Below are 27,148 nucleotides of genomic sequence, written 5' to 3'. Positions count from 1 at the left end.
GATCATTATTAATGGAGGAGGACTCATCATTTGCCATTAAGACAAGTACTACTGTATTACTGGGCTCCACAAACATTTTAAAATGTGTTAGTCCTTGGCATCCACCTATCAAGCTCATCAGAAGTATCTTAAACACTACGTTATTTAATCAATGTGTTCTGGTGCATAAAAAAGAGTAGTATACTTGGCACACAGTGGATAAACCATATTCTTTATTTGTTGTTGTGAAGTGAATGTTTAAGGTACTGTGCAAATTTAAACAAGAAAAGGAACTCCTACAATGTGCTTTCTAAAGTAAGACTGGCAATGAATGAAGAGCCTGCAGAATTAATGTGACTGCATACGTAATTTAGAATGTCAATGGTTTTTAACATTACAGTCAAATCAATTAACTTTTTTTCAGAATAGTAGTAATCAGTAGTTGTTTATGGAGTCCTAGAAGAGATAGTAGTATTACACACAAACACACACACCCTCCCCCACGCCTAAAGAGGCTCAGCTATGTTTTATAAGTAACTTCTGGTTCTTGGTAAACAGGACACTCACCTGTCAGGAAGATCCAAATTAAAAAGCAAATACAGTGCGGGACAGAGCAGTGGTAAAGAGTATGTGCTCTGGTTCAGAGGATCTAGGCCTAAATCTTGCCTCTGCACTTCTGAGCTGTACAACCCTGGACACTGCTCTAAGTCAGTTTCCTCACCTATTAAACGAGAACATCTCATAGCGGTTTTCTTCTGAGGATTAAATGACATTATTCACATGAAGCCTCATCACAGTGTCTTGGCCCACCCACATTCCTATGTGCAGTAAATGCTGCTGCTGCTGTTGGAATTTTATTATTATACCTGTACATCCAAGCCCAGTGCTATGACCCTGACTGAATTCTAGAGGGTGGAAGAATAGGGAATTAAAGGATGTTTTCTTCAGTCCCTGCTCCTCCATCCTCCAGAACTGAGGTTCAGATACTAGTTTAACAAGGACCCAGAAGAAAATCAGAGAAATATTCGCTTATCACACCAGAGTGAAAAGATGTCTTCTTTGGTGAAATTAAAAGCCTGCAACTACGTGCTACTCAATAATCTTCCATAACAATGCTGGGAAGCAAAAGCAAATTCCTTGGGCTGACAAAAATGTCAGACAAAAGTCAACCTCAAATCTTTCATAAGATTATTTCTTATAAAATACATTTTAAGAACTAGGTAAGGAACGACATCATGTATTGCAAACCACCAATAAATATTATACTTAGTGAAAATTAAGTCATATTTCTATAAAATCAGAACCACCAAGGATGAACACAATTGCCAATATTTTTAACATTATCTGCAGAGTACCATGACAAGAAACAGAACAGATATGATTATATCAATACATGAAATAATTGTCTATCCAAAGGATTCTTCAGGAAAACTCAGAAGAAAAATTTTAAATAGCTAACAACAAAATAAAAGTGACAACATCAATGGTTTTCTCATATACTGGCAACAAATAATTAGAAAACAAGGGGATGAGAGGAAAGATACTATGCACAACGTCAACAATAACCCAAAAGATACATTTCTAAGACATAACATTCACATGAAATGTGCAGGGCCAAATGGGGAAAAGCTAAAAAACGCTAATGAGAGGTAAAAACCAAGACCTGATGAGAGGATAAATGAAGGTCTCTCCATTCATGCATTCATTCACTCATTTATTGACTCAACAAGTCTTTTTTCAGCACCTGGGAAGTACCAGGCAGAAGGCTAAGTACAGGAGACACACTTTGACTGGATATTGTAAAACTGCAACGGATTTCAGTATAATTTATGGATTAAGCCAACTCTGATAAACATTTCAATGAGATTATTTTCAGGATACAACATAAAATATTTAAGTTCATCTGGAAAAACAAACAAGAACAGAAAAAGAAGAAACAGGCATTCTAGCCTTTGTTGAGAGGGAAACATATTAGCTATAACAATTAAGACAGAATAGCAATGGCATAAAAATGGAAATGAAGATAACAATACTGAAACGATAGCACAATTACAGCACAGTGCACATAAGAACTCAATATATGATAAAGTTCTGTTTATTGGTTGTATAATCTTGAGCAAATTAGCTCTCTGTACCTCCATTTCCTCACAGGGTTGTTCTGAGGGAAGAAACAAGATAATATATGTAAATTGTTTAAAACACTGCCTAGCACGTAGTCAATTCTCAAACATTCTTAGATTTAAAATCCAAACCCATTGCTGTCAAGTTGAATTCCAACTCATAGTACAACTGCCCTGTATGGTTTCCAAGGCTGTAAATCTTTACAGAGGCAGGCTGCCACACCTTCTCCCGTGGAGTGGCTGGTGGGTTCAAACCGCCAACCTTTTGGTTAGCAGCCGAACACTTTAACCACTGTGCTACCAGGGCTCCTTATAAAGCCACTGCCATGGAATCAATTCCAATTCATAGTGACCCTACAGGACAGAGCAGAATTGCCACATACGGTTTCCCGAGGTCAAAATGTTTACAGAAGCAGATTGCCACATCTTTCTCCCTAGGAGTGGCTGGTGGGTTAGAACCACCAAATATTCAGTTAGCAGCTGAGTGCTTAACCACTGTGCCACCAGGGCTCCTTATTCTTAGAGTTAGAGGAAAAAATCACAAATCAAAGAGGAAGGGAAAAATTCAATAAACAGTGCTAGGAAAACTGGAAAATAGTGAGTTAAAAAAAGATGACATTAAAAAATGAAGTCATAAGGTCAGCAGAAGAATATTTAAAAATCTATAAATCTCCAGGGGGTTAGAAAAAGGTAAAAAACACAAAGAAATCATCAATAAATTTGTCAACAAAAACATTCAAAGAGAATACCATAAACAAGATTGTTAATCAGGAGCTCATAAAACTGATAAGAAAAATATTAAAGATTCCCAGTGGAGAAATGCGCAAAGGAAAAAAAGAAAAAGAAAAAAAAAACAAAAACACGACAGAATGTTTATAAGACAGGAAACAACATGGTGAGTAGTAAATATATGGGAATACTGCCAATCACAAAATAATTCAGAAATGCAATAAAAAATGTGATGCCATTTCTTACTATTAAATCGGCAATTTTTTAAAAAGTAAAGAAAGTCAATGCTGGGGAAGGTATATTAAAACGGCCACATCCACATACTGACATAACTCTTCTGGACAACAATTTGGCAATAATTTAAAAAAACGAAACTATTTTAACCTTTAACCTAGTAAATTCTGGGTAAATCACAGCATTCTAACAGCAAGAAAAAAATGGAAACAAAGTTAAATATCTACCATTAGGAAATTTGTTAAGTAAATGGATGATTCACTGACCAGACTGTTATGTGGCCATTAAAAATATTTATGAAGAATTTTTTAAAGTTTAAAATGTGGGAAAATGCTACATAAACAAAAAATGACAAGATATAAACATACATTCTACAGAATTATGTATAAAAACAACAACAACAAAAAGCATACCAAAATGCTAATAACACTGTATACCAAGTATGGTTTATTTCCCGCCTCATGCTTGAAAGATAGATACGAGGGACGGGATATGAGAAAAGAACTATTGAAACAGCTGTCCAAGGGGTCTAAGTTGAGTAGGAAAACAAAGATGAGAACACAAAAGAACTATGGAATAAAAGAGGTAGTCAGGAAACTAAAGGCTATTATGACGGTAAAAACAGAGATAAAGACGCAAGATCTGACATCTTGGAAGCATAGACTCATTGTACTCTCTTACTTCAGCTCCACAGGGTCAACTCAGTCAAGATTGTTCCCAAACAAGTCTAACCAGACCAGTGCTTTTTTCTGCTTTAAAGAAAAAACAAAAATAAAAAAGCACACCCTTCAATAATTTCCCAAGCCTCAGAATAAAGTTCAAACTCTTAATATGGCTTACTATGTGATCTGGTCTTTGCTTCCCTTTACAATATCATCTTAAAACTTTCCAGCTCCCTCACATTCTATAGTCCAAACAAACAAAATGTGTTTCCATCCCTCTAATTCATCACGCTCTCCTCTTGCTATCAGGCTTTCATAGATGATATATATCCTTTTTGGTACAACCTCTCCCTCTTCTTTCCTTGGCACACCCTTAGTCATCCTTCTGATTCCAGCTTTGATATCACTTCCTCCTAGAATTATGCTTGCTCGCTTGTTTGTGTGTTTTATCATTCCTTACCAGAATTCATAAATAAAAAAATGAATAACACAGATCAAAGATGCGATTGGTGGGCTAACATTGACCCACTTAAGACAGACCAAGTCATGCTTCTATTGGTCATACTCTGGAGTCTAAGTTTCCTCAGTCCAGAGAAAAGAGAGATCAAAGAAAAGTATAAGAATGAAGGATCTGACTCAGCTGCTACTTGACATGTAAGAAACTTCTTCTGGACAGTGGGATTACCTCTGGAACAACTCCAGGGAAAGACTGTTCTGGTACCTGTAAACAATTCAGGAAAAGCAGACTGCCCATGCGGTATCAGTCAGCGAAATGGAAACAAATGCTGCCTCAAAGTGTTAATAATGTGTTAAGTGGATTAGTTTGCTTCACACTTTGAAAGCTGTGGTGCAATATGAGGTCTTTAAGAAACTCAAATTTAAGAAATGTCATTTTGGTTCAACACCCTAACTTCATTAAGCATATTTAGGAACCAATTAAAACGTATGCTCAATTCACCCATTTATCTTTATAAATCCTGACCCGATATCTGAATTTGTTTTAGTTACTGATGAGGTCAAAGCACAGAAATTAAACACACACACACACACACAATAAAAACTGAAAAACTGGTTCTTGTCTGCTCAAAATAATTCTAAGTCTATTTAGAGAACACTGTGGTTTAACAGAAGAGGGCACGAGATAAGGTTTTGCACCTACAGCCCGTGTTATCTTGGGCAAGTGATAAAATGTATCCTTTAGTAAAAATACAGTAACATGCATTTTCATACGGGTGTTTTAAGGAATGAACTAAATCATGTGTATTAAAGCACTCTGTAGGTTCTACATAAGTATTTTAATGATTACTACTGTTCCTGGTTTAAGAAATTCTTGGGTAATTAACAAGATCAGAAATGAAAATGACCGAACCCATAATGGTACATAATTTCCCATGTATCTTCCCTCTTCAGTTATGCTTAAGTAGTTTATAAAGTTTATTTTTTTACCCCAAGGGAAATAAGATTTAGCAGTTAAAAAAAATTAGATATCTAAATATTTTACATGAGTATCACAAGGCCAAGGATCAATAAATCTGATGAAAAACTCAATACCAGGAAATGCAGTTTTTCACCTTGTATTATCATTTTGTTGCCCATAGTCACAGTTCAAACAAACAAACTAAATACTTTAGGAAGTCTAAGGGAGTTCAAACATTCTGTAAGGCTTAATGGCTTTTCATTGAGAGACAAAAACTGTAGTAAGGGAAAACAAGGATGCCATACACCACAATAACCACAGAGAAGGCCCTCATTTGCCAACCAAGCCTCATTGACCATTATTGCTTCTGAGATATTATGTAGTGTAAGAATAACTGGCACACAGCCACATCCATTTACCAGTTCTATCACTTAGACATCAGATACTCGGCTGCACTTCCCCATACCAATGACAAATAATCAAAGAAAGCAAACAACAATTTGGCAGTTTTTCAAAATGTTAAACATACAGTTACCATACCCATTGCCACTCAGTTGACTCTGACTCATAGTGGCCCTACAGGTCAGAGCAGAACTGCTTTACGGGGTTTCCAAGACTGTAAATCTTTACAAAGCAGACAGCCAAAGCTTTCTTCTGCAGAGCAGCTGGTGGGTTAGAACCACCGACCTTTCGATTAGCAGCTAAGTGCTTAACTGCTGCACCACCAGGGTTCCTTAGAGTTACCATAAGACCCAACGATTCCACTCCTAGGTATATACATATGTCTGCATATAAACTTGAAGACGAATGTTCACAGAAGCATTATTCATAATAGCCAAAATTTAGAAATGTCCATTAACTGATAAATGAATAAACAAAATATGGTATATATAAATAATGGAATATTGCAAATAAAGGGAAGTTCTGATACATGCTACAATATGGATAAAGTTTGAAAACCTTACGTAAAGTAAAAGAAGGCAATCACAATAGACTACATATTGTATAGTTTCATTTATATAGAATGTCTAGAATAGGCAAATCCATAGAGATAGAAAGTAGATTAGTGGTTGCCAGGGACTGGAAAGGAGGCAGGAGAGTGACTGCTAACAGGTATGGAGCTTCTTTTAAAGGTGGCAAACTTGTTTTAAATTAGATAGTGGTGATGACTGTATAACTATATAACTGTGAATACCACTGAATTTTATACTTTAAAAGAGTGAATTTTACAATATGTGAATTTAATCTAATAAGGTTGTTATTAAAAACAAAACAAACTTGTCTACATGAGTCAGAGGGCAGGTTATTGAGATGGGTCTTGAATCAAAAGGCGGAGTTTGCCCTATGTTAACGAAAAAATATTCTAGGCAGAATACATGCAAAAGCACAAAGGCATGTCAGGGTGCCAGGGTGCTGGGGCATGGCAGAGTAGGGCAGTGGTGAGGTGGACAGTGTAACTGAAGCATAAGATGAGATACAGAAGAAGGTCTATAGGTGTTACTACACACTATGATAATTAACCAGTCTTCTATCATTAAATTTAAATGACCATTTGAGACAAATGCTTTTAAGACAGTTTTTCTGCCACTACAGAGTGTCACCAGAACATTTACTTGGCATTCTGAGCTTGCTGGGCAGCATCTGAGGCTTTGCCAGCTCTTAAGTGTTTTCTTAACAACCGCCTTGGTAATACCCTCAGCAACGCATCATGAACACGGTTTCCTGGGGTAGCCCAGAAGCACACACAGGCTTCCTTGGAACCACATCAGCAGATTTCCAGAACAAAAGGCCAGCATTTGGCCGCTTAACCAAAATGAGCTTCAATCTTCTGCTTCAATTTAGCCATCTTGCAAATAAATGTGAGCAGTCAAACATTTTATGGAGAGACTTGTATGAGATATTTAGGAACAACAACAAAAAAACCCAAACCAAACCCGTTGCTGTTGAGTCGATTCCAACTCATAGTGACCCTACAGGGAAGAGCAGAACTGCCCATAGGTTTTCCAAGGAGCGGCTGGTAGATTTGAACTGCCGACCTTTTGGTCAGCAGTCGAGCTCTGAACCACTTCATCACCAGGCTTTATGTTATAAGCTAGTGGTTTAAGTGTGGTGTATAGTAACTGAATGATATGTGAAATACTGTTACCTTTTATTTACCAGTTTTCTATTTATGGCAATCAATACTGGTTTTCCATTTATGGTATAATATAAAATTGCCTTTATTTAAGAAAAAAAGTCAATAAAAATATTGCATAAATAGTATTACAGATGGTAAGAAGACACAGCAGGAGACCCTGGGTGGTGCAAATGATTAAGCACTCAACTACAAGCCAAAAAGGTTGGCAGTTCAAACCCACCCAAAGGTACACTGGAAGACAGACCTGGCGATCTGCTTCCAAAAATTCATAGCCCTGAAAACACTGTGGAGCAGTTCTACTGTGCACATACGGGGTCACCACGAGTGGGAATCAACTCCATGGCAACTAACAACAACAGCATGAAAACAGCGAAAACCCTGAAGGCGGTATATGAATTACTTAAGAATGGAAAACTTAAAGGCTTTTATCTGCAAGTGACTTGGTTTATATTTCAGGAAGATCATTCTAGCAGTAATGCGGAAGATGGAGGGGATGGGATAAAATACTGGAGGCACGGAATCCAATTAGGAAGTTGCTGCAATAGTCTAGACCAGAAGTCAGCAAACTATCGCCAACTGACAATATCCTGCCTATGGGCTATTTAGCATGGCCTGTAAGCTAAGAATGGCTTTTACATTTTTAAAGGGTTGTTAAGGTAAAGAAAAACATATGTATATAAGTGAACACATACACACACACATACATAACCCTTGCCATCGAGAAGATTCTGACTCATGGTGACACTACGTACGTCAGAGTGGTGCTGTACTCTATAGGGTTTTCAATGGCTGTAACCTTATGGAACTAGATTGCCAGGCCTTTCTTCCACAGTGACATTGGGTGAATTTGAATCACTAACCTTTCGGTTAGAAGCCAAGTGCAAACTGTGTGCACCACCCAGGGACCTGACATACATATATACATACATAAACCTTATGTGGCTTATAAAGCCTAAAATATTTACTATCTCATCCTTTATAGAAAAAGTTTGCTGAGCCTGGCCTAGATAATTGACGAAACTATCAAATGAGGCTGTAGCAATGAGGATAAAGCATTAAAAAAAGAAGATAAAATCACTAAGACTTAATGACTACACTCAGATGTCTGTGGTAAGAGCAGGCAGACATGAAGACTGATGCCAAGGTTTCTGTTTAAAACTCAAGGTAGATGGGGAGACCAAGAGAAAGGAGATTATTTTTTATTAAACTAAATTACCATTTTTCATTGATAATGAAAATAAGAATAAATGACAACAAGCCAGAATGAGATAAGAGACTTACAGTATTATACCAGTATGAAGACAAATTTGGTCAAAGATAGGCATTTGCCCTCAAAACATGTGTTTTGCAACTAAGGGGAGTGTGTTCTTTTTCCTATATTAGATTTCTAGAATGAAGAGTGTGCTATTTTACTGTAGAAGAGAATTATGCTTATGTATAATTCTAAAAGGTATTCATATTTAACTTGAATATAATAGCCTGCTTTCTGCATATTTACTTTCTCAGGAGCTTCCAAATGTTTTCAAGAAAAGTAACTGTTCACACTGAAAAGCCACTTGTCCATACTAGCTGCTACGTAACTACTGACATCTTCTGATTAAAATTTTTATCATCCAGTAATAACATGATAAAAATTTTAATCCTAAAAACATGAACTGCTTTCAGAAGTAACCAAAACGTACAAACATTCCTCTCAGAACTTACCATTACTTAAAAGGGACATAAAGCACAGGTGTGACGAGCAGAGGCACAGCTGTAATACTCACGGGGTGTACCTAAAAAGCAAACAGTACTTCCACTGCCAACACAAAACTGCCATTCAAGAGAAGGTTCAAGCGTCCTTTTCATGAGACAAAAATCCAAAAAGACGATAGAAAAATTACAGAAAGGAAAACTAGACCTAACTGTTCCTAAAGTAACATATTACAATTGTTAGTTGAAATTTTTAAGAAACTATTGTATAAAATTTTTGATTATTCAGTGATTTTATAAATTACTCTTCTCTATTTTCTTCTTAAGAGTTTTGAAAGAATTAGTATGTGAAGACTTAGAAAATCCTGGTAACACACCTGTGGGGTTTACATTAACTTTACCCCCAAGAGTTTGGTCTTTGTCCTTGGTTCTTGAGAGATAATCTCTTCTAAAAGAAAAAAAAAAAAAAAAACCTTGGAATTTAAGTATCTTTGATAAGGACTCTAGACCACACCTATCAAAGAGGTTAGGTGAGGTCATGAGACAATCAGGTCGGGGGTTGATCAGGCCAGAAAGACCCACCTTGTGATCATCTTGCAATAGCCAATGATCTCAGTGAAGAGGGGCTGGAGTTTGCATTACATAATGAGACCCTCAGTAAAAGCTCCAGACACTGAATCTCCATGGGCTTTCTTGGTGAAAAATGTCTGCTCTCGGAAGGGTAATGTGTCTTCTCTGGGACACAGAAGTACTGCATGAAAGCCCATCCAGACAGCCCTATGCCATCTCTTCATTTGCGTCCTCTTTTCCTACAATGAAACTGTAATCATAAGTACAACAGCACTTTCTGTGAGTTCTGCGAATCGTTCCAGTGAATTACCAAACCCGACGTTGTCGTGGTAGCTAGCAGGTCAAAAGTGAGGGGAGTTGGGAACCCCTGAGCTTGTGGTTGGCATCCTAAAGGGGTAATGGGAAAATCTCAAATTTGTAGCCAGCTGTTAAGAAGTGAGGGTTTTGCGTAGACTTCCAGACTTGTGGTTCTCATCTGAATCCTTGGCAGTCTGGAGGACCGTGTCCTTTAAGCTATGAGATCTAAAACTTAACTCCAGGTGGTTAGGGTCAGACGAAGAAGTGCTGCATGGGCAACTGGTGTTAGAACTGAACAGAGAAGTAGAAAATAGGGATTAGTAATATCCTCACAGTTGGTGTGAGAAAAAGTGGATTTGGTATCTGACGCACTCAACCTTAAAAAACAGCAGATCAACTCGAGGTAACAGAAATATGTAAACAAAAACACTGCTCGGTAGTTCCAAAGCTCCAGCACTAAATCTGAGAAGTTGAGATTTACCAGACGAAAATATAACTGCACAGTTGTTATTTGTATAGCAATAGTGGCTATCATTTGTGAAACATCTACCATGTGCTGGACACGCTATTAAATGCCATACAAATGTTATCACAATTAATACTCAAAATAAACTTACCAACTTGATATATCTGAAACCCTTTGGGGCAAGATATATTTCTGAATTTACAACTGTTCAGATTTTAGGAAGACAATATACTGCTTGTATATTGCATGTATTATTTGCCGCAGTTACAATTTCAACAGGAAACAGAAGGCACACTCAAGTTGGGATAATTAGAGATTACGTATTTATAGAGGAGAGGGAATGGTTTAGAGAAATCACAAGAGATAATGAGATACTAGACCTGAAAGGATGAAGGGAGGGAGAAGTTACCAGAACCTAGAGGGCTCCCTGACAAAAACTATAATCTTCATGGAGGGATGCAGCCAGCCCACAGAGACTCCACAGGGAGGGAGCCAAGAGGATGTGTTAGGGATTGAATTGTGTCCCCCCAAAACATGTACTGTAAATCCTAACTCCCGTACCTGTGGCTATAATCCCATTTGGGAATGGGTTTTTTTTTTTTTTTGTTATGTTCAGGAGGCAATCTCTCTTGAGATATAAAAAGAGCAGACTGAGCAAGCAACGAAGCAAGCAAGCAGAGATAGGGAAGATAGATGCCATACCACGTGAACCTTGCCAACAAGCCTAGGAACAGAAGCTGAAAGAAAACAAGACCTTCTCCCAAAGGGGACAGAAAGAGAGAGCCTAACTAGAGCCGGCGCCCTGACTGCAGGATCTCTAGGCTCCTAAACTGTGAGAGGAAGCCCTGGTGGTGTACTGGTTGACTGCTACAGCTGCTAAGGTAAAAAGTTGGCAGTTTAAATCCACCAAAAGTTCCTTGGAAACTCTATAGGGCAGTTCTACTGCTGCCCTGTAGGGTCGCTAGGAGCTGGAATTGAGTCGACAGCAATGGGTTTGCCTTTTTTTTTTTTTTTAAACTGTGAGAAAATAAGTTTCTGTTTGTTAAAGCCACTCGTGGTATTTCTGTTATAGCTGCACTAGAGAATTAAAACAGCATGTATACTCCACACTTATGTTCTGCCCGCCAATCTCCTGCTTGTATTCCCCATGGCAAAACTGGAAGCCAGACAGGAAAGAAGCCCAATGACATACCTCCCACAAGTCAGTCTCTCAGGGTACAGAGTAGGGTGAGAAGAATAGAGAGTGGATTTGGAGAAGTAAAGGAAGACTTTAAGCACATATAGCTGTATTAAAGACTAACTTCTGTCACAAACAGCCTCAAAATATCAATAACTTAAGACAACAAAAGTTTATTTCTTGCTTGTATCATGTCATCTAGTGTCCTACCATTTTCTAGGGCCTAGGAGATCCCCACCGTTTCTAGCAGGCATTAACACAGACAGCAAGAGTGGAGGATTAGTGATAAATTAAAGACCAGGTTTGGAAGTGACACACATTATTGGAACCCACATTTTATCGACCAGAACTCAGTCGCATGGCACCACCTAACTACAAGGGTATAAGGTGTGGTGGAGCAACGTGCCCTGAAGAAACATATATATTCTAAATACTTGCCTTACTGTGTACAATGTAGCACCCCAGTTGAATCTGGGATAGTTCCCCAAAATTGACCCTGCTAATATTTCTGCAAGGTGCCCTGGTGGTACAATGGTTAAGCACTTGGCTACTAATCGAAAGGTTGCAGTTTGAACCTACCAGTGGCTCCGTGGGCGGTAAGATCTGAAGATCTGCTCCCATAAAGATTAGAGCCTAGGAAACCCTCAGGGGCAGTTCTACTCTGTTCTATAGAGCTTCTATGAGTCCAAATCAACTCGAGGGCACACAACAACATTTTTGCCACCACCTGTCTACCAGAATTACAAATACCAGCAGTGTCACCCATGGTGGACATGTTTTAGCAGAGCTTCCAGACTAAGTCAGACTTGGGGAAATGGCCTGAAGACCTACTTCTGAAAATTAGCCAGTGAAAATCCCACAGATCACAACAAAATATTGTCTAACACTGTGCTGAAAGATGAGCTCCCTAGGTTGGAAGGCACTCAAAATATACAGCAGCTGCAACAACGAACTCAAGCACACCAACAACCCTGAAGATAGCACAGGACCAGGCCATGTTTTGTTCTATTGTACATGGGGTTGCCAAGTGTCAGAGTTGACTCCAAGGCAACTAACGGGAACAATTTCTGCCGTGAGCGTGAATAGTCCCATTAAGTGAGGCAAATAAAGATTATAACAACAAAGACAACAAAAGACTCAGGCCAGTGCAGCCCAGGTGTTTTTACCAAATGAGTTTTGGTGCCAAACTTTTATGACAAAACTTTAGGTTTTTAGAAGATCTTGGATTTCAGAATCATAGATAAGGGACTATAAATGTGCATTATGATTTATATTAACCAAATGAAGAAACTGTCTCAAAAAAGCAGCCAGAAAAATAGAGGCAGGACTTAAACTCAGACCTATGACTTCCAAGTTTATATTAATGATGCAGGGAAGATGGCCTATGACCAAACTTCTCATTTATTACTTTAGACACCATTAATGATGTTAGCCTTCAGGCACGGAGAAACAAACAGAAGTATTTCAATGAGCTCCATTGTTTGTTGTGTCCTTTCCAGACAAACTAGAAGGTAGGGAAGGACAAAGAATGAGAGGTGGTACCTGAGTACAAGAAAGCCAGAATATGGTGGGAGAAAGATTTAGGACACATCTATAGTAAAAAGCAGGCTCTGGTAAGTACGCTAGAGTATAAGGTCCTAATATGATTGATGCCAAAGGGCAGAATCAGGGAAAGTTCACATAAAAGGTGCTGACTTCAGAGACAGACCTTGAAGAAGAACAGAATTTTAAGAAGAGGAAAAAGGACTTTGGGCAGATGGTGGAACCTGCACAAAGATATAGAGGTAGGGAGCTACTTCGAGGCCTGGATAATGGCGAGTGATTTTTGTTTGGAAGTATTTGAGTGCTGGAGAGTTCAGAACTTTAAATTTTACTTAATCATCATCAAGAGGCCTGGGGAGCTTAAGATCAGTAAGAAAAGAGAAGATAATGAGAAATTTGAGGTTGTAGAGCCATTTGGCTGGTGATGGTACAATTAATTAACTGAGAAAGAGATTATGAGAAAAACATATTTGGGTACAAGAACAGGAAAGGGGAAATAGTGATTCTTCAATGACAGTTAGGTGTTTGAAGCAGAGTTATATAGGTCTAGAACTCAAAAAGAGCCCTGGTTGCACAGTGGTTAAAGTGCTCGTAAGTGAACCCAAAAAGGTCAAGGGTTTGAACCCATCAGCCACTCCTTGGGAGAAAGATACAGCAGTCTGCTTCTGTAAAGATTTACAGCCTTGGAAACCCTGAGGGGCAGTTTTACCTTGTGCTACAGGGTCACTTTGAGTCAGAATCAACTCAACGACAGTGGGTTTAGTTTGAGTTAGTATTCAAAAGGTCAGGATTGAAAAAACAGAATGAGAAGTCACAGGCAGACAGTCCGCTTAAGGCCAAAGTGTTAATGTTGTCCTATTATCATTAGCTATTAGCTACCTTAGAAGGAAAAGCCACACGGTAAAAAAAAATAAGTAGAGAAAAAAAAAAAATAGTGCCAAATCCCTGAACATCATCTTTAGTACCCTGATTTGTATCTGCTTTTGGGTTTGGTTGCCTAGGGGCCTTTTTGTTTGCTTCTTACCTTTGACCACGCTAATCTCCAGTATAATAAGGTTCTACATCATCAGCATCATATAATAGCAAACACTGGTTCTACTGAATCAAGAGAAAAAAAAAATTTCATAGCAAAATAAAACAAGAACATGTACTGACTTGTACTTCTGCCACTTATGTAGCAACTTCCTTGTATGTCAACAGCATTGTTAACAGCCCTGCGATTTTTAAATAGTGCGGTCCAATGTGATGAAAATATTAGCACGATACAACCCAACTTCCCTCTGTGTTAATTATCAAGGAAAAGGACTGAACGACAACAAAAAAAATTCCTTTGAAGAATTTACTTAATGTGCTTTAAAGTAGGTGGGTTAATACATTTAAAAAAAAGAAAAGAAAAGGAAAAAAGCCCTGTGACTTCAATATGAAATAAACGCTTTCGTACACACTCTTTCCCTTATTTAGTTTTATATTAATAAAGTTTAACTTCTTTTCTGACAGGTTACTTCAATTATTTGTCAGAAATTAAATTTCCAGAATGCTATCTTTTTGACTTATTTTTTTAAACTTCAAAATAACCGTGCCCAGAAATTGCCCTATAAACCTATGCATGGTTGGTTTAAAAAAAAAATCTAACTCTAATATACTTGCTTGCTTAATTTTAAATTATGAAACCAGAGCAGGCAAAACAGCATATTCATCAAGTAAGAGTCAATCTAGTAAATAAATTTGTTAATGTATTGTTAATGCTATTCCTCATGGATATGAGGAATAGCAAAGTGGTATTCAATAGGTTCTTTAAATATATGAGATTTTCTTTCAAAAGACTTTGAGTTTCCTGATCTCTGCCAAAGCCCGTGTGTTTACATGGATTGTTTGGAAAACACTCAACAGGACACTTCCAAAGAGCAAACAGCAGGTCAAGTTTAAAACACGTGACTTTCTCACTAATTGTACTTAACACACCGTGAGCAGGAAATTAGATTTCCGATAAGACACTGGAGAAAGCCTAAACTTTTTGTCTTCAAGGAATATCAAAAGGTAATATTAATTTGAAATCTTTTCTATTATACATTAGAGCCAATGTAACTTTTAGCATACATTAGAGATTTCTCAAATTAAAGTTTAAGGTTTAAGTTTAAGAAAAACAAGAATACTTATTCATTTAGCCATGTCCAACATGGACTGGATGCATTATCTCAAATGTGGCAAGGGATTAGATTTGAATACAGGATAAAAGAAAATCAGTCTTTAAAAATGGTTTACTATTAAACCTTTGGCGTATGTATACACTATGCCTTCCCAGTCCACATTTGCTAAAGAACACTGGTCCAAGACTCAGACTCAAGTTCTAATTCTGGTTATTAGTAGGTATGCATCCTCAGGCAAGTAAAGTCTTACTTATGTCTGAGTCCATTTGTAAAATGAAGCGATTGATTTTGATCACTTCTAAATTTCCTTCTATCTTAAAAACTACGAAATTCTCTATGAGCTAGCTTTTTAAAAGATGGAAAAAATGAAGGTAACCTTATCCCAACACTGGAGAAACACCAACCTTTGGTTGAACTTAATTTTGTCTTTGGAGTAAACACTTAGAATATACTAATTTGTGACTTAAGCCTTTGGAATAAAGATTAAATAAATCTTATATCTTTGGAATAAAGTCCATGAGAAACCACAAGAAAATGATAACATTTGTTCCATTATTTGTTTTTTCACTCTACTCTCCAAAACTGTCTCTCATCCTTTGCCTGTGCTATATGGAGCTCAAGGCCCTATACCTATGCACTGCATGTAAAGTGTTTTATTTTTTGCTTTAAAACAAAAAAAATTAAGCTCTTTTGCAGTCTTTAAATATTTCTCCCTCTAAGTTAGTGGTCCTAGATAGAAAATAGATCAGCAGATGATGAGAACAAAGAAGGGTAAGCTAATCGTTTGTTTGCTAATAAGCAACAATCATTTATATAAAATGAATTTACTGAATGAACACAATCAAGGATATTTGCTTGCCTATTTGTTCGTGATCCAAGTGTTAAGATTAAATTTACGTAATTATTTTGAAACAGAAGGAAATGATGTTCAAGCTATCACTGATCAGCCTACTCCTTGCGTTTGCTGACAAGACATCAGGGGGAACTTCCACACCAACACCCTCAAATCCTGTGACAGGCTTAACCTATAGCACAAACGTAAATGCCTACGTGATCTCAACTTCCCAGGTGACCCCAAATTCCAAGACAATCCTGAATGCCAACGTGACCTCAACTTCCCAGGTGACCCCAAATTCCAAGACAATCCTGAATTCCAAGACAACTTCACATTCCAAGACAATCCTAAATTCCAAGACAAGTTCACATTCCAAGACAATCCTGACTTCCAAGACAATTTCACATTCCAAGACAATCCTGAATTCCATGACAAACTCAAATTTCAAGACAACCTTCAATTCCAAGATGTCTCCAAATGCCAAGATGACCTCGAATCCTAAGACACCTCTGAAGACAGCAGTGAGCCCAAAGATAGCAACAACCATGAATACTAAGAGTAAGACAAGTGATAGCACCACACTCAATCCAATGGACAACATTCATTTTTATTTAATATGTATTTTTGCTGCTTTGTGTGCACTTTGGCTGAAATGAACTTGAATTACCTGCATTCTTACCTTCGTTCATTATTATCTGCTGAATGACAACAAGCACATTAAAAAATTAATATTTCAACTTACTACTTAAGAAATTACCATTAAAAAAAAAATTTTACCATTATCCTCGCTTAATTTGATTGTAAATTTTAATTCTGGAAGTTTAATAATTACCTTAATATGATGGTTTCCTCCCTTATATATAAAAAAGTATGTACGACCCTATCAAATACTAAAACTAGCAAAATACCATGTTTGCCTTTTAAATGTCTGTAAATCTGAATTGAAGCTCAGATGTTTACATTAAATAAATTATGTCAGTGGAATTTAACCAAAGCATGCCTGTGTGTTAGGGAAGAAATGGTCTGTGTGTGTGGAGGAAGGAGGTTTAAGAGAAAAGAGTGGTAATCTAATAAAGATTACGGAGTTCTAAAGAACAACAGAGCCATCATGTTACCATATTTCATGAATGTTTAATAGCAGTATGTTATTACAGTACAAAAAGGTGCCAATTCTACTGTTCTTTGTAATACAAAATACTGCTGCTTCATGTTATTGATAGTGCAGTCGTTACGAGCATAGCTACTGTCTCACAGTAGCTATGAAACCCAACGCTGATCCTTACTAGTTGTGCTTTTTGCCCCAAAAGGAAGGAAACAACATTATTCATGGAGTAGCAGTATTATCTGAATTATCCAATTAAACAAATTTACAAGGTAGCACGGATGAAAACCAGATATAACGTGCCTAAATGAAGGCACATAAAAAACCTTAATAATTTAAATGAACCTATGCTTTGTGGATTATATCAAATAGGTATTTTTGAATAGGGGGCCACTACTTAATCCTAAGCAAATGAATTCCCTAGGGTAGGACTATGGGATAGGAAAAATTTGAGTTTCTGCCTTCCACCTTCCTTTGTTCATTCTTCTTGCACCATTTCTCAACCTCAATTTGTTTTCTATAAACTGCTAAATTTTGCTACCTATGACTGTTAAGTCTACCGACATCATTCTTCAATGTGATTACATTTAGAAAACTCAGGAAGATTAAGTCCTACATAAAAAACCAAACCAGTGGCCACGGAGCGGATTCCAACTCCTGGCAACCCCCTGCACGGCAGAGTAGACTGTGCTCCACAGGGTTTTCGGTGGCTGATTCTTTGGAAGTAGCTCACCAGGCCTTTCTTCTGAGGCACCTCCGTGTAGACTTGAACCACCAACCTTTTGATTATCCGCCAAGCACATTAACTGTTTGCAAATCCTCGAGTCCTATGTCAGTACTAGTAAATAGCACAACTGAGGCTAAACAAAGTCCTTAAGATCCCAAAGCCAGCGTGCCCTCTCTATCACATCATGTTGTTTCTAAGGTTCAATTACCATGAGCTTATGTCATATTAAATGGGAAGAAATAAAAACGACCAAATAACGAAACAGATATGTTCTCAAAAGCAAAGCAGAACGAGACAAGAAAGAAATGATAATGGCAGGGAAAGGAATGCAAGCATCATGCCTATCATTAAGGAGGAGCTCACAGCATCTCCAGAAAGGCTTTCTAGGAACCACCTTGACTGAGGACAGCATGAACCAACATAATCAATTTTCTAGGCTGTCACTTGGGCCATCATACAGGGATTTCAAATACATTCTCTAAATAATTTCCCACTTCACTCTGATGCTGTCTTACATAGCAAATTACTAAAAGTTCTCAGATATAGGCTCTTAAAAATTTTTATGTTTGCTTAAAAAAAAAAAAAAAGTTATGTTGCAGATACTATCTAATCAGACTATACCTTGAAACAAAAGATTCTTTGAATTTTTTCTTACTCTTGGTAATTAACCCACTGTAGGTAATATTAAAAAAAAAATTAACGTAGGAAAGAAAAGCCAATTAGAAATGGGCAACTTGAAAAGCAGTTTCTAATATGTCAAGCATTATTTTAGAATAGGACGGGTAATTAGCCAGGATTATAGTCCCAGGTAAACTTGTTAAGTCAAATAAGAAAAATCAAGCTTGCTGTCTCTCTGTATTTGCTATCATTTAAAAAATTCTGTTAAGAGAAACAAAAGCAGCATTTCTTACCTCCGTGCAACATAATAAAAAATAGGATTCCCAGCTTTGGAAGTTCCAGCTTGGTAGAAAATGCTTAATGTTTTTAAAGCCTTGAACTCTTCTTTTTCATGTACCTGGTGCCTGAAAAGAAAAAAACAAAAACAAAAAACAGAATAACTCAAACTTTGTACTGTCCATTGAATATTTATAAAAATCTATGATGGAATGATGATAAAATATTTTTAAAATGACAAAATATTTTAAAAGCAACAGGCCTTCTGAAAGGTAATTTGGCAACATACATCGAAAAATTTCAAGGTTACTCTCTGAACCACAATCCACTTTTAGAAATAACTAAAGAAAACTACTAGACGGAGAGATAATTAAGCATAGGGTTATTTACACTCATGGCATTTTTTTTTTTTTTTCCCAGACAGAAGTTTTTGAGTTTTGTTTATTCATTTTGTTTTTTAAGAGTTCGGTTCATCAATCCTTTATTTTTTGGTTTAGGGATTTTGAATCAGTGAGAAAGGCCTACCCTTCTCAGTTAAAAAGGAAACGCTCATGTTTTCTCCCTTGATTCACGGGGAATTCATCCTTTGAATGGCATACGCATCTTTTTCCAGACGGCTGTTCAGTTGTACCAATACCATTTATTAAAAGTTCATCCTAATCTTCCTGATTGTGAAATACCACTTTTAACTTTTAGCACATACTAAATTCCATATGTATTTAAATATTTCTGATAAGGGATGGTTTAATTTTTATATATTCTTCTAAAACTTGGTGTGCTGCTTTAAATCTGAAGATTCACGTCACTCATCAACCCTGGAAAATTCTCATACATTATCTCTTTAAATAGTAACTCTTCCCCATTCTAAATTCTATTTCTGGAACACCTATTAGACATCTATTAGGCCTTTTCATTCTATCTTCTGCTTCTCTTAGCCTATTTCGTATTTGCCATTTCTTTATCTCTCTGCTCTCACTGAATTTTATGTAATTTGCTCATAAGATATCTTCCAGCTATGTACTTTTATTGGTCATAAAGTATCTTCCAGCTGTGTATTCGTAAAAATATTTAACATATTTTTTATTTTACTTAAGTGTTTCCTGTGTCTTTGGGCAGGGTGGTGGTGGTGGTGCTGGTGGCATTAGGCCAGCTCATCATGTTACTGGCCCCGGAAGGTCAGCGTTTTAGAATTAGTGGAAACTAACTAGGTATCATTTGCTAGGAGAAACAGTTACACATATACACAGATAAATGACTGGAAGGCTCAACACCTAAATGTTAACTGAATTATCTCTAAGAGGTGTAATAATGGAGAATTTTTTTACTTTCTTCTTTAGTTTTTTATGTTTTGATAGTTATTTTTATAACTGAGAAAACTGTAAAGCTCCCTTGTTTTCTTTTTAGAAAAATGTGCCTCAGGGAACACCAGCGGGAGTTTAGAAAAGAACCAAAATACCACCTAATATTTATTAAACACTTTTTGATACATACCAGACACTAAAGTGTTTTATACATATTAACTAGTTCACTTAGTCTTCAAAAGCATAGAAGCTTGCTTTATTAGACAGAGAAAGCAGAATCTTAAATAAAAAACAGTATTCAAGAAGTTTTCTAAGAAAAAGGGAAAATGGTCAGGACATCCCCAGTAATAATTAATAAAAAAAAAAGTTTTATATTTTTATACTATGTAACTTTCAATTAGGTAATACCAAAATTTTGTATGCGAAGTATTCCTTTAATTACATGGGATTAACATGTTACATTAAGAACATCTAACAGAGCTAAAGATAAAAAATACATTTGCAAAGGAGACTGTTATATATTCCTATATTCTCTTAACAATATCAAAGAAATGGAGTCACGTGTACAAAGCTATGATCTATATGTAATATTAATAACAGGTACTTATAATGCAAGGGCCGTCACATGCAGATCTTTTATGTGAATCAACTTCTGCATGTCAGATTGTTTTTATCTTTCTGGCTCTGGCACATACTGTGAACAAAACACACAAACCATACTTACTTATGAAACATTTACTAAGTATTATGAAAGGTACTTTGAAGATTAAAAAGCTATCTTCGCTCTAACACTATAGCATCACATAGATGAGTGCCTAACCATGAGGATCTTTTAGTTCACAAACTCATTTAAATGACATTCAAAACAACTGTCCACAGAACAATACTGTAGTATACAGGTAGTCCCTGGGTTACAAACAAGATCTGTTCCTAAGTCTGTCTTTAGGTCAAATTTGTAGCTGAGTCCTAACACGTACAAACGGTTCATATTTATTGCCAGTTAGTCAAATGTTTGTCTTAGTATATAGTATATATTTTACCTTTCTATGCAGATAAAACACTTAAGAAACACTTCCTAAACCATGCATTATTTTTACAAGTGTCACAAAATAGTGTGTGCGTTCGTTATTATGAAACATTAACTCATTATGGCAGTCCATCCTTAGGTATGAGTTGTCCATAAGCTAGACATTCGTAACCTAGGCACTGCTTGTACTAAATTTTCTGAACCTCAACCTAAAAGAAGTTAATATTATTAACTTTTCAGAGGCTTCTAAAAAAATGTTGTAGTGCAGTAGAAAGAGTCTAGCACTTAGAATCAAAGGATCTATGCACTCAGTGTGGAATCTTGGGCAAATTATTCACATTGAGTTGTACTTCCCCTAATTGTAATATGAAAATAATGTTGTCTACCCTCCTTTGTAAATGTTCAGTGAGAAAACATATCAAAGCAACATGATAGAACACTATTTAGTATATTATTTTTATAAGAAAATCTTAAAAAAAAAAAATTTCAATAATGTATAGAGTAAGAGAAAACTGGGATCCCAAAACATAGCAATGTGGTTAGGTACACCGTTCCTGTTAAGTTTCTATCAGAAATACAAGCATATCTAACAGGTGGCTTGGCAGTAAACTTTGCACCTCAACCAAAAAGAAAGCAATCATCATTTCAAAGGTGTGCTTTACCTAGTCATAAATTCCTCAAACTTTGAACTGGTAAGGTTAAGGCTGGACCAGTGTGTATCTGCCACGGGTTTGTGCTCTGGAGGACCCAAGTATGCAAGAAGTGTTGCCATCTTATCAAAAGGTCGTCTTCCAACAGCTTTATGATCCCTAAAAAAAAAAAAAAAAAAAGATCCCTAGATATAGCAAATTACTTTTTTAAAAAAAGTAGCAGTTCCCATTTAGCAGTATACATTTCTTTAGATTGCCATTGGTTGCTTTTCTTTTTTACTGTTAGTGGTGGGCCCTGCTGCTGTGTAAATACCACCACTAAGATGGATGTTATCAGTATACACTGAAACATCTCAGAAATAGGACCATCCCCCAAACATCAAATTTATATAAAAATAGCATTTTTTTCTAGAACTCTTAATCCATACCACTAAAGGGGCAAATCAATCAGTAAGTAAAAATAACATTCTGATGCATTTTTTCTCATTATGAAAAGAATCTATCTTGAGAAACCACTGTTTAGGAACTCGGCATATTGCCCCTTATGTGAGATCCTCAATTAGTCGGCGTAAATACAGATTTTCCGTAACTATTAAATATTTGTAACTATATAAGAATAATAATACACCATTCACTAAACACCAAATTGATAAAAATTAAGAAGGCTGAATGCCAAGTATGCTGAGGATATGTAGAAAGAGGTTGTTCTCTCACATAGTGCTGGTCGAAGTGTAAATGGGCACACACAGAAAAGCAGTTTGGCAATATCTAGTAAAGCTGAGGCTGTGGGTGCCCTGGACCCAGTAATTCCACATTTATTAATACACAAGGAGACAAGTACAAAGATATATATTACATCACTATTTGTGACAGTGAAAAACTAGAAATAAGCCTAAATATTCATCAATTTGGTAATGTAAAAATAAACTGTGATACAAGTCATTCAATGGAATACTAACATAAGTTGAATGATGAATCTCAAATATAATGTTGAGTGAAGAGACTATATTCAGTATATTTCTGTAAAATTTAAAAACACAAAATGATGTTTTATATATATATATATATAGTTTTATCATATATTGTTGTTAGCTGTCATTGAACAGGCCTCCAGCTCATGTCAACCCCATTTGTTATGGAGTAGAACTCCACAGGGTTGTCTTGGTTGTAACCTTTATGGAAGCAGTTCACCAGGCCTTTCTTCCACAGAGGGGCTGGGTGGGTTTGGACCATCAATCTTTAGGTTAGCAGCCAATTGCAAACTGCTTGCGCCACCCAGGTTTCTTTATCATATATGTATCATATACATTTATACAGACATATATATATACACACACATACATATATATATATAAACAGTATAAAACTATATCCAGGAAGCATGTTCACCAACTTTAGGAAGTAGGTATATCTGGAGAGAGAGGTATAGAAATGGGATTGTAGGGAGGAAGCCTTTAAATGTATCTTTTTTTTCCTCCAAGAAATAAAATGTTATAAAGATCTGAAGTAATACAGCAAAATAGGTAACGTTAAAGCTAGGCGGTAGACATGGGTCTCTGTTATGTGAATTAAATAAGAAAAAAGAATGCTTGCATTTTAAGGTTCCACAGTTCATTTTAGTGTCACACAGATAAAATATCTTCATTTTTCTATTTTAGGGCTATCCATCAGTCATGCCTACGTCTACTTCAATCATTAGCCATTCATAAGGGGTTAAAATGACTTTTGTTTTAAATCCCCATCTCCTAATTGCTCAGCCTCAGCTTCATGCTCTCCTATCTTTCCATGAATGAGCAAACCATTTTTATTGGCACTTGAAAATAATCTGGACTCATTCTACTTGGTAAGAGAACTCCTCAGACACAGGAATTCGGGTACTTCTGGGGTTATAGAAAAAAATACATAATTAAGAAGGAGAACAAGCACGGTTTAGGCTACAACAGATTTTAACTAAAAGTAGCTTATGAAATAATTCCCAAATTAATAATTTTCAATTGAGTACCTTTTATATAAAATATTTTATTTGTATATACTTAAGGTATCACAAACTGATGTATTATGGAATGAAAACACTGGTGATGTTTTAATTATTAAAGCCCTAAAAGTTAAGCTGCTCTTCAGATTACTACTGTCAATACTAATTTGATTTAAATTTAAACTTCTGTGTCTTATTACACATTATATTTGACAGTTTGCAAACCAGAAGGGGAAAAAAAAAAGGCTAATTTGTGATTTCTTAGGTTGACATTAAAAAGAAAAAGGTTAGTAGCATCTAGGTAGGCTTGATGATCATTTACACTCATAACAAAAAGGAGTGTAAATTTCTCCTTTCAAATAATAATTCTTACTCCAAAAAGATGCAAAGTAAAAAAGTACTAGTCAAGCATCGATACCTGTATTAATATAAATTTAAACTAAGAGTGTTCAATATCCCCACACAATTTAGCACTGAGAAATCTAACCTGTTGCTGGAAAGATACTGGCCAATTTTCTCTTGATTGTTCCAGAGTAGACGATGTAAAGCCAGCACATTGCCATCACTGATGAAGGAAAGGCTATGATTTACTGCATCACTTGTGGGACAATCAGATGCTATATCAAGGAAAAACCTTGAAAAATGGAAAAGGCATTAGAATTTTCAAAACCAGACACATTCATGCCTATGTTTGAATTAGATTTACATGAGGTAACTTTGTGACAACAGAGATTACAAATAAGGAGGGCTTGTTCACATAATGTAAATGTCACTAAACAAAACAAGGAGAAAGTTGACTTTCCATGTCTGATACCCAGCTTCAGCTTCAAAGTAGGTTCTGAAGTCACAGACCAACAAAATTTAGATGAATCAGACTTCAGAGAGAACCTAGTGCTTCACAGATAAGGAAAGAGAGCCCCAGACAAGATAAAGGACCTCCTCAATGTTACACAGTCTGTTAGGTCAGAGCCAGGATGAGAACTTAAGCTTCTCTTAATTTTGTAAGAGGTAGTCAATCGGCTATAATGAATCCTATGCTGACATTCACTTTTCACTTCAATATGGCTTGAAGTCCAAAAATACACCTTTTAAACTTTCATTTCCCTAACAGGAAGAAGTAGATATGAACTATGATGATGACAAACTAGTAGAGTTGTACAAGTCTATTTTAAACTATGAGTCAGAACAATGAGATTCATGTTAAATGAACAGAATTCTGAACGTTAACTTACATTTACAAAGCATTTCTCGTAAGTTACCTGATTTGTTTCTTTAAAAACAACTCTGAGACAGGTAAACATACTATTATCACTAGTTTACAAATAAAACAACACTCAGAGAGATAAAGTGAAGCAATTGATTAGTGACAGAAATCTAGTTCAACCCAAGTTTTCTAATTATTCATCAACTAAATCTTATGAATTTACATTATTTGGTTTAAAGTATAACTTTTTAGTTCAGATACACTTTGAAACTGAAGTATCAAAAATATTCTAACATCAAAAACATCCTGAATATATAATATTATGCATTACCTATACAATTTTGGTTTTGATTTTCACTAAAAGGAAATCTTTTCTTCTCTCCCATATGATATATAGCACCTCAAATCCTTTTGGTAGATAAGCCAAAAATCACACCTGGTTCTCAAGTAACACAAAATGGAAATCAGTACCAATTTATAATGAATATGGATTTATTTTAGCGCCGTCTCATATAGTGAAATATAAAATAAGGCAAACTATGTTGCTGATCCAGAAAGGAAAGAAACCTACACAGAAGCTTCACATAGACCAGGTACACAGACTTAAGTGAAACTGAAAATATTTGATCCAAACAGAGAAATCGACTTAGTGGCTGGCTGCTTACCTTCGTGCCGCATCAAAGTTGCTTTTCACAAAATCATTAAAAGGCCGCATATGCTCTTCTTTTGTGAAGAGAACATGGTTGGCAATACTCTGAAGTATCTAAACAATAAAACAGGGTTAAAATGAATCACATAATTTACTGTACACATCTACACATGTAGATATTCTTTAAATAATATGAACTTTCTTGATATAATTTCTACTAGGAGTTAAAATCAACAATTCTTCATTCTATTTTTTTTCACATATAGATACAGTTATACACATACATATATTTAACACATATAAATATATATTTAAAATTTTAAATGCCCCTTCCAATTAAAAAAAAAAATTCTACAAGATACATTTCAGTCTCCATTTCAGGATTACCAGGATGATCACACAGAAAATTATCTTCAGAAAACAAGATATTTGCTAAAAAAATTTCCTGTAATTATAAGGCCTATCAGATATCAGTCTAGTGAAATTTTTTGTGATATAAATAAACAAAATGAAAGCCTATTAACTAAAAAAACCAGGGCATTTCAAAAATATATTCAAGAAGAAAGTACTGTGATTATGAGAAACTAAAAATTTAATTGGAAGAGATATTTAAGACAGCTAGAGTATCAAAATAATTCTTCACCTTTGACATTAACTTCAAGCCCCTTTCGATTCTAGGTGGTGGCTTTTTATCTAAAATCCCCGCTTCATACGGAGAGACAATAGCAGGATTGATAAATCTGAGGAACATGGCACTTCCTACTGCACCGATGCTGTTCTGAGGAAAACGCTGGCTAACCACCTAGAAACAAGGAGTTGAAAATTGAGCATATCATTTGGATTAAAACAAAGAAATGGGAAGAAAAAACTCAAAGGTCAAACTTTGCACAAGCTCTGAATCGACCAGCCATCGAGAATGACACATCTCTATTTTTTCCACTCCCAAAACAACAGTAAACAAAGTTCATACTCAATTCTAGTCCCATTATAATTTTAAAGCATAATTAAAATATGTAAGAGGAAAAGAAAAACCTAACAGGTGAGTTGTAGAGAAGAGACCTGAAAAAAAGCTCTTAATTTCATCATTTTTTTTTTTTTTTATACTGCAGGTTTGATGAGTAACGAAAACAGACCAAATATTCACGTTTTACTAAGATTAATAGATATGAGTGTGGTCAACTCTTATAAAGTATAACTAAGTTTACAACAGCATACCCTGAAACAGCCTATACCTAATAGTAAATAATGACATTTTGCTGTCTACCAAGTAAAATTGGATTTCTTCAGCAAAACGCTTACCAAAGAAAAAAACCAAAATTTAGTTTTCTTAGATTCTCACTGAGAGAAAAAAATTATAAGTAATGTTACTGCCAATTCCTTTTCTTCACCAGCATGCTTTATAATATAAAGGCCTAGCTATTATTTAAACCATGATGGATGGTAAATTCTTGGAGACCTAAAAGAAAAATGGATACTACCAGAAAAGAAGAGAATCCTCAATTTATAATCTGTCAAGTAAAAAAAGTAAAGGATCCAAAAAATGGTTGCCCACGCTGAAAAGCAATATGAACCCAGTGTTTAAAGGGGGATTTATTTTCTCTTTATAAAACACTCT

General features: G+C 36.0%; 1 protein-coding gene across 5 annotated transcripts in view; it reads right to left on the bottom strand.

The window, feature by feature from the left end:
* NF1 (neurofibromin 1) overlaps positions 1–27,148 on the bottom strand; it is a 253,107-nt gene that overhangs the window by 78,924 nt on the left and 147,035 nt on the right. For all 5 annotated transcript variants that reach the window (XM_049859655.1, XM_049859659.1, XM_049859657.1 and 2 more), the window contains 5 exons: positions 26,177–26,335; positions 25,550–25,647; positions 24,168–24,314; positions 21,718–21,864; positions 18,745–18,855 (listed from right to left, as the gene is read on the bottom strand). In XM_049859655.1, the coding sequence (XP_049715612.1) occupies positions 18,745–18,855; positions 21,718–21,864; positions 24,168–24,314; positions 25,550–25,647; positions 26,177–26,335 (662 nt within the window). The remainder of the gene's footprint in view (positions 1–18,744; positions 18,856–21,717; positions 21,865–24,167; positions 24,315–25,549; positions 25,648–26,176; positions 26,336–27,148) is intronic.

This window comes from Elephas maximus, chromosome 19 (genome assembly GCF_024166365.1).
Source record: "Elephas maximus indicus isolate mEleMax1 chromosome 19, mEleMax1 primary haplotype, whole genome shotgun sequence".
Classification (NCBI taxonomy): Eukaryota; Metazoa; Chordata; class Mammalia; order Proboscidea; family Elephantidae; genus Elephas; species Elephas maximus.
Note: the sequence above shows the minus strand (reverse complement) of the source record. Positions and strands in the feature narration are given on the sequence as shown.